General features: G+C 34.0%; 1 protein-coding gene across 1 annotated transcript; it reads right to left on the bottom strand.

The window, feature by feature from the left end:
- Positions 1-388: 388 nt before the first annotated feature.
- LOC128676972 (putative leucine-rich repeat-containing protein DDB_G0290503) lies at positions 389-8765 on the bottom strand. The gene is made up of 2 exons (XM_053757461.2): positions 8609-8765; positions 389-8453 (listed from the first exon to the last, which is right to left on the bottom strand). The coding sequence occupies exon 2, from the start codon at positions 8345-8347 to the stop codon at positions 2336-2338; it is 6012 nt and encodes a 2003-aa protein (XP_053613436.1). The 5' UTR covers positions 8348-8453; positions 8609-8765; the 3' UTR covers positions 389-2335.
- Between the last annotated feature and the right edge of the window lie 312 nt (positions 8766-9077).

Below are 9077 nucleotides of genomic sequence, written 5' to 3' on the forward strand. Positions count from 1 at the left end.
AAAAGTTGCGACGATAAACAAGAAAATGTATTTTTAGTTGCTTGGTAAAATGCAATCGTAAACTCTCTATCACAACACAATGTTAGCTTTTCTATCTTGTTATTCAAACTAAAAGTTATTCTCAATATATTATATTCGGTGTCGCATCGCATGTTAAAATAACTATTAAAAAATTACTCATAAAATCGTCCACTTTGTAGGAAAATGATTACAAATAAGTATTACATATGATGGTGAACATTTCCTATTTTATAGTAGCTTTATTTAAAAATATTTTTTTAGGAATACTGTAAGTGGGGTTTTCATAAAAAATAAAGATTTCTTTAAATTTCATTTAAGTCGAGACATTAAAATTGTTAAAGAAATCGAGCAGAAAGAAAACAAGCGCTAATATGAAAATGTCAACTTTATTAATTAAAATAGGTATAATAAAACTACAGAGGTGACGCAACTGCTAACAATTGTTCATTCAACTTCTTTCCGAAAAATTTTATTTACCTTTCCCTAGCAAGTTACAGTTCCGACATCGAGAAAGCATATTATCTTCAAATCTTAATGAGCCATTCTATGCAGCTGTCTGTTACGTTACCTCACTCTCGGATATGTGACAATCAGTGGGACAATCAAATATAATATGTTTTCACTTAAGAAATTTTTAATTGACTTTTAAGAAATCTTTAATTGACTTGGACAACTTTTTAAAACGCTAGCTAATCTGTTTAACTTTTTTGGACTGCGTATAAGTATCGGTTAGAGATTTATCTTAATACTCATAAATCGATAAATCGACGAGTTTATTGAAAAAAGTGATGGTGTACATTAATCTAAAGAGATTTATAAAGATTTTGCCAAAGGGAAATCCCAAGAGTCTTTTCCTATCCTCACGAAAAACGGGCATGATTTATTACCTATATCCTGTATTTAAATAAACAATAAACCATGATCAATAAATTTATTACGCGTGATTTTGCAATCATCTATTTAAACAGGGCTAATTATATTAATACTTCGGTATAAATCAACTTGTTTTATTTTATTATAATCATTAAAAAAATATGCTTTTTATAATTCTTAGAGCTAGCCAAGGCTATACTTGTGGGCTTATACTTTAAAAGAATATAAACTTAATTTCAGCGAATTTTGCGAGATAGGTCAAGTATTTAAATGGTCCAAGTAATTTTCTGAGTAGCTAGCGTTTTATTAATCTGTCTCTATTTGACTACAGCTTACAAAAATAACACAATTATGACGATGGTACGACAATATACGCTAAGAACATTTTTATGGGACATTATTGTCGAATATTGAAATCCATCATGGTTTTAACTCTACGCTCATGTACTTGAAGTTAACGTTACATAAAGGCGAATTTTATTTATAAACATGAATTATCAAAATACAGTTTTAGCTAACAGCATCATTTCGTAGTCAAGTCATTAGTGAGAGGAAATAAAGGCACTCACCATGTTTCTTGTACTTTGAATTTTACAACCAAACATAGCTGTGTGCTATCTCAGAGATCGGAATATTGGAAATTACAATGTCAAACTTATCACTTATACAAAAATACTATACTACACTCGTCAAGCTTTGGAAATATAAACATATAGGACATCTAATTTCTAAACAACATGCATTAGGAAACAGTATAAACATCTCTTCCAACATATCTACAAAAATATTTCACTTACAATATTACATGATCCAAAAAATATGTAAAATTTCAAATGTAACTTACAAAATAAATATCTTATGTACTTTCAGTCACAATCATGTGCGACATTTTGAAATATATAAATGGATAAAAAATTCAGCTTTATTTCTAAGGTATTAACACATCATGATTATAACCAGCATAATTAAAATGTGTCAAAGCTTTAACATGAATTTTGACCGCATTCGCTGAAATCTAAATTATGACTACTAAAATTCGAATTCCATATCACAAATAGCAGTCTTTAAATACAATGAATCAGGAATAACTTTTTATTAGCACTAGTGGTTTGGCACGCTAGAGACTAGTTGTTTCTTATTGCAACTTATCATTTGATAAGTGCATAAGCTAAACTAGATATGAAGCAAAACTAGAAAAAAAACCTCCAAAGATGTTTTACGAGATTTTCGTTCTTAGTTTTGGTGAATGATTCGACAGCAGCAAGGTCGTTGCCAAAAATTGAGAATTCTTAAATTGCAGAAAGTTTGTCACTCTGCCTCGGTTTACACCGACAGTATTTATCCCGACAAAGAGAAATCTGAGGCGTGTCGCCCTTACATGTATTGATGAGAAACCAAATTCTGTCTACATCACAATGAATATAAAACAAAGGTGTTTAGACTATCCGACTTTGTTGATGAGTTCATCGCAAATCGCGGTGAGTTCTTCGTTCGCTTTTGTTTTTTGCGCCAAAGTCTCCTCTAGCGATGTTATATGAAGCTCCTTCCTCTTAATCATGGCATTGAGCTTCAATACCTCTGACTCATGGGCTCTGTTCATCTTTTCCAACTCTTGGTTTGCGTGATTCAACTTCGAAGTCGCATGTTGTTTCAACAACTCGTAATTATTTTGCATTTTTGTTAGATTCTCTTCGAAATCTTTTATCGATTTTTTATAAGTATCCTCATTTGCTTTACAACTTAGGATGATTTGTTTACTTTTTTCGTATTTGCTGTGTAAATCACTAAATGAAACCTCCATGCTTGCTAGATGAGCTGTTTGTTCATCTCTCTCTTTTATTAGCCTAGCTCGTTCGTCGTCATGTCTCTTTCTGTCTTGTTCCGTTTCAGCTATCAGGCTCGCGATCGTTCTCTCATATTCCTCAACTACAGCCGCCATGCTCTTATTGATTTTAGTTTTTTCTGTAAGTATTTCGTTCAATTCATTTACCTTCTTCAGTCTTGCCTCACTTTCTGTTTCTAAAACTTTCATTTGAGATTCGAGCGTTAATAGTCTATCTTTTAACTCTTTACTCTCAGATCTTAAATTATAAACGTTTATTTCTTTTTCGGCCAACAATTCTCTAAGTTGTGTTAAAGCCATTTCCGCTTCTTCATGCTCTCTGCTGACATGGGTTATAGTCGTGTTTTGGTCAACTAAAGAGTTGTTGGCACTTAAAGATAGTAGTCTGTCAATAACAGCAATGGCAGGAGATGTGAATGTGATAGAGCGACGGTTAGAGCTTACGGGAGTGGTCGATTTTCGCGGTTTGACAATCGGATTCACTGCAGGTGTGACTACCATCATTGGTTTCGATGTGGTGATATTTAAATCCTCGATAGCTTCTTCAGTAACGATTTCTTGTGGAGAAAGTTTCGATGTAGAGGGACCTGCCTGTTCTGCTAAGGATGGTGGCGGCTTTGAGATTTTTTTAGGTGTGCTTTGCCTTTTTTGTATTTTACTTAATGCAGCAGCAATTCCTTCAGAAGACAATCTCTTCGCAAATAAGGGGTCAAACTTCAAAAATAGGCTCTCTTTTCCGCTGTCCATAACCATATTACTCTTGTTCTGATTAAGCAGAAATTCATATGCTGCTGCATCTATAAACAACTCGTTTTCCTCATCATCTTGAGCAGGCAAATTAGAAAACTCCATCATGTCATTTTGAAGATCCAATCCTGCTAGTTCTTTATTTCTCATTGCATTTTGTAGACCGAATTCTCTCATTTCGCTATCTTCAGTATCAAGGAAAGGCCCTTCTATGGTGTCTTCATCATCTGTATGGACTTCCCGAACAGTTGTGTCTTTGTCATCTTTAGAAGAACAAGTGGTATTACTTGCATTTGAAGAATCCTTTTCGTCGTGACTGGATTTTTGTTCTGAAAAACTATGTGACTTATCTACAACATGTTTGTCATTGGAATTCTCAGTTTTACCTTGAGAATCAAATTTACCGTCTGTTGCATTTGGTTCTTCCTGTTTCAAGTTTGGTGGGGGCGATAAACTAAGTTTTGATTTTGTTGAAAAAGGATTGAAATTCATATCATCAATTTCTGGCAAATTAAAAACATTTCTTACAGTAATACTATCGCCTGAAGATGTTGCTGCTGATAAATAGATTGATTGGTCCGAAGACGAAGGAGTACTTAAAGTTACTGGTGATTTATTACCATTTTTTTTCACTTCTAGAGTATACATTACTGGTGCAATGTCTTCAACATTTTTCTCTTCATTCTGAATACCTTCAATAGATTTAGATGTGTTATCTATGTTATGTTCTAATTCTGACTTTTCAATTACATTAACTTTGATAACGTCAGCAACTTCAGTTGAAACATACGAATTTTCTTTGACTTCATTGGCTTTGTTTAGATTAGACAAATTATCGCCATCCAAATTATTTTCATTAATAATGTTTGTTGTGCATTGTTTAGATACAGAACTATTATTGAAGTTCTTTTTGGTAATTGCAGATTTGGCTCTAACTGGATACGACTTTCTACTCTTTTTGACAGGATCTTTGGCTTTTATATTTTCTTCTGATTTATGGAGTTGCATCGGAGAATCTAAAGGTGGTGAAGTTCTAATTTTAGTTTTTGTTGCAAATGGATCGTCTATTTCATCGAAATTAAAGTTGTATCCTTTGGAAGCGATTGGAGGAGATCTAGGTGGCGATATTTTAGAATCACTATCAAACGGATTGTCGATCTGTTCAAAATCTTCCTCAAGGCTGTTATCTTTTTTGTCGTTATCAATCTCAACATCCTTATCTACCGATACCAAAACATATGGGCTATTATTTTCGGAAACTATTATTTCTTCGTGTATAACTTTATCCACATGATTTTCAGTGTTAGGTTTAAATTGTACAGATTCTAGTACTGTCTCATTTTCAGTTTTCGTATTTATATTTGAAGGTGCTGCAGTTTTCACATAATCAATAAATTCGTTTTCAGACTGGGCTTGTATGTCATGTGAATCCAGACATTGTCCATTTGACACATCTGATGTTTCTTTTGGTACATTCAGATTATTTTGACTGTGATCAGTTGTAGTAGTATTCTGATTAACTTCAAGTTGATAGCTTATGTCCATTGATTCTAGCTGCTGTTCTGATTTTGATTCTAACAGTTTTGAATCCAGACAAATACTTCCATCGCTTTCCATCTTAATATTGTCTTTTTCATTTGATAAAGTTGAATTTGGAACATTTTCAGGTTTGATAAACTTTTCTTGGTCAGATCTGTTTGTTTCAATAAAATTGTTTTCAGTAATCATTTTGTAATCATCATTCATTACATCGGATTTGATATTTATAGTATCGGTAATAGAATCAGCTGGCGCTTCAACGTGATCTGTTGAAATGATTGGCAAATTGTCAATTAGATTTGTGTCTTGAATTTTCAGGGATTCTAAATTATTGACAACGGCAGGAAGACCATTTGAGTTAACTGCGTTATTTTCACTTGCATGTTGATCAGTTGACAATGGTTCCAATTCAATGTCATCTTCATCTGGTAATGGAATATGAACTGGTTGAAATTCTTCAGTTCTCTTATTTTCAAGTGGTTTGATTACTTCGTCAGTACTGTCAAATTCTATAACTTTCCTTTCAGTTTCATTTATTAAAAGTTTAGCAGCGTCACCAGTACTATGTAGTATGTCTGGTTTCACAGATTGAATTTCATGATTGTTGTCTTTAAAATTCTCTTGCACTTGGTCTTGATCAATGACTATTTGGTTCTTTTCATAGTCAACAAAATCTTTTGATTCAATATCAGTTACGGCAATTTCAAATTGAGAGTTTTCTTTTGGTGTGTACTGAATATTTGTTATAGCAGCCTCAGATGCTGCTACTGACATTGTAACATCTGTAGGTTTAGAAATATCACTATTTTGTGTTTCAGAGGCAAAGTTTCTATGAATACTTAAATCACCATCATATTCTCTTGATATTTCTATTGGTTGATCCATAATTTCTTGTTTTTTACAATTTGAATCTTCTGATGCCACAGTTGTATTTGTTGATAAAGTCCTATCCAGAAATTCAGAAGTTATACAGGTTTCTTTGTTCATTTCTATAGTATTGAAAATATTTTTATTTTGCCCTGCTACTTCACCCTTGGCATCATTTGTCAAATCTCTAGAAATTGTAGATGACGCAAGTATTTGCGCTGATTCTGTTGTAATAGTAATGTCCGACAATTCTATTCCTGAATTATTTTCTGAGTCCAATAACTGATCAGTATCTCTAGACATGTGTAAACCAATATCTTGAGTATTATCTTTAATAAATGTAGATGATGCTGGATTTTCTGTAGAATCTACTGTTATTATAGTATCTAGGAGTTTATTATCCTTATTACTAGCCAGGAAAGTTTCACCATCTTGGATAGCATTCAACACTAATGTAGATGATTCTGCTGATTTATCACTGGACAAAAATGATATAGTGACATCTAATGGCTTTTTTAACAGATTTGAGTGATCATCAATAACCTGAGTAACATTATTTATACCAGTAGGAACTAATATTGTACCACCTGATGTTGTGACTGTAGCATTTGTATATTCATTTACAGTTTCTGGTTGAGACTGAATAAACTGAGAGGTATTCATGATAAAGGTAGATGATGAAATATGTTTCTCTTCCAAATCTTGTGTCACATTGAGTTGTACATTTTTATTATCTGTTGACAATATATGTGCTGGCACAGACATGTCTTCTACAGTAGCTAAGCTAAATGGTGTAATATTCTGAGTAGTATTCATTATAAAAGTAGATACTGACATTGGTTTATAATTTGATTCAATACTCACAGTTGCATCTAGGGGTTTGATTGAGTCTTCTCTTACATTTTGAATAACAGGTGACGAAAGTTCAAGCTTATCTTCATTCTCAACAATTACAGTTGCATTTAAAGGCTGTGACACATCATTCTGGGTTTTAATATCTTGGGTAACATTGAAAGTTGAAGAACTCAAAGGATTTTCACAGGATTGTAATTTCAATATGAAGGTGCTTCCATTTAGATGTTCGTTTGGAGTTTCAGCATATAATTTTCGTTCAGACTCTGACTCTGTAGATATAATATCATCACAAATGCCTTTACCAGATACCCCAACTATATCTTGGGTAACTGTAACGGGTAATTCATTAGTAAGGGATACATTATCGACTTCCTTTCTATTTGCTGACATTTGCAACTCTTGAGCAGTCTTATTGAGTGTATTCCCTGAAACATCACTTAAGAATGTAGCACTACTTTCCATATCAGGATCGTCAACTTTCTTATCATCATTTGTAAATGTTGTTTCACAATCAACAAATTCACTATCTGATTCAGCAACCTGTGTCACATCAGTTAACTCAGTGACAGTCTTATTCTTAACTAAAGAATCATTATATGAAATATCCATAAACTCTAATGTTTCATTTAAACTGACATCTGCAACAGGAGCCGTGGGAACTTTGTCATGCTCTTTAACTCGAGTTACAATATTTTTTGATTGTTGAAAGAATAACTTGTGAATGGGAATTTTCTCTTCACTGAACAAAATTGTTGTTTCATCTTTCCACAAAAGCTCTTTTTCAAGGTCTTCATTAAAAACTATGCTTTCTTTATGAGGGCTTCCTCTTTTAGATGATGGCTCCCTTTTATTCCGTGCTGCTATTGGTGTAGACGCTAAGGCAACTTGAGCTACATCGGATGATATGGAAGAAGGTGAAGTCACATCAACAGGGCTGCTAATATCATGTTGTACAATATTATCTTCATTCTCTGCAGTTGGAATAGGGCTTTGGGATGCACGAAACATATTCAAAACACTTTTAAGCCCTCTCATAATAGGTGAACCTCCATCGCTTTTAGATATCTCTTTAGTAGGAGTTGTAGCTTCAGGAGTATGGAGAGCCGATGATGAGGAACTCGGCAGTGACAAGTTTTCATCAGTATCTAGAGCATCAGTAACAGTCACAGTAATATTATTGGTGTCATCTGTCACAGTAGAATCTAGCGTCCTTAACACAGACGAGATTCTATTATTATCCAAGGACTGCTCAGCTGTATGTAACTGTAGTGGTTGGAGCTTTGTAGATTTGGATATATTGTCATTTTTAGTTAGCATGGAATTGAAAGATCTGGTCAAGTTTGCATTTTCAATAGAGTTATCAGAACAATCCGAGTTCCTATTATCGAGACAGTGAGCTGTATAGCTCTTAGACATAGGAGAAGAGGCTGGAGTGATAGAGTACCTGAGTTTCATGTTGAGTTCTGACACATCCAGCTCCTCATAGCCTTTCTCCGTGCATGGGGTCCTTGGTAACACATTGCTGTGATGTAAACTATTCTCCTTGTTGTCAAAATCACCTTCTATATTATCTATATCCATAGGCTCGACGTTGTGAGCCATTTCACTAATTTAAACAATCACTTCACAAACACTAAAGTGCCATGGGAATGCATCCAGCTGTAGTCAGTCCACCAACACGGCCGCGATATCTTCAAGGCACATTGATCTGTAGTAAAACACAAATAAAAAATTAGTCCAATGTTTACAGTTAGACGATTTCAATGAATTTCACTTCGATTTCTAATACGTATTATAAACGCGATACGCGGTATGTGTGTCATTTGAAAACAAAAATGTCTGTGATATGAATACGCAACTCACTGTGGAAGTCTATTTTTATCCCTTTTTGTGGTAGGTACACTCTGCGACGGTTATTTTACGTAACGCGTGCACCCGAGGGAATCTTGCCAAAAAGCGGTGGAAGCAGTTTGATCAAACCAAACACAAATACACTGGCTTTGAAACCGTTGAGTCCGGTAACTTTTTTAATTTTAAGTGTCAATAGTGTCAAATTGAAACATAGACAAATTCTGCATGTATTCTAAAGACCAAGAAAACTATATAGACGAAGAGTGTAACCAAATGCGATAGAAGATTTCCATACAATCTTACAACTTTCTATTCATCTAATCTCACACAAAATAGCAGATTGTGCCGGGCACGTGATGAGGAGGGACAAAAGATGTCAGACCTCTGTCTTGTCTCTTCTCATATATTTCTAATACGCACATCTCTTTCTTGTATGAGCTAAAAATATTACGGGGTAGCTTTATAGCTTTCTCTGTCTACT

This window comes from Plodia interpunctella, chromosome 17 (assembly GCF_027563975.2).
Source record: "Plodia interpunctella isolate USDA-ARS_2022_Savannah chromosome 17, ilPloInte3.2, whole genome shotgun sequence".
NCBI lineage: Eukaryota > Metazoa > Arthropoda > Insecta > Lepidoptera > Pyralidae > Plodia > Plodia interpunctella.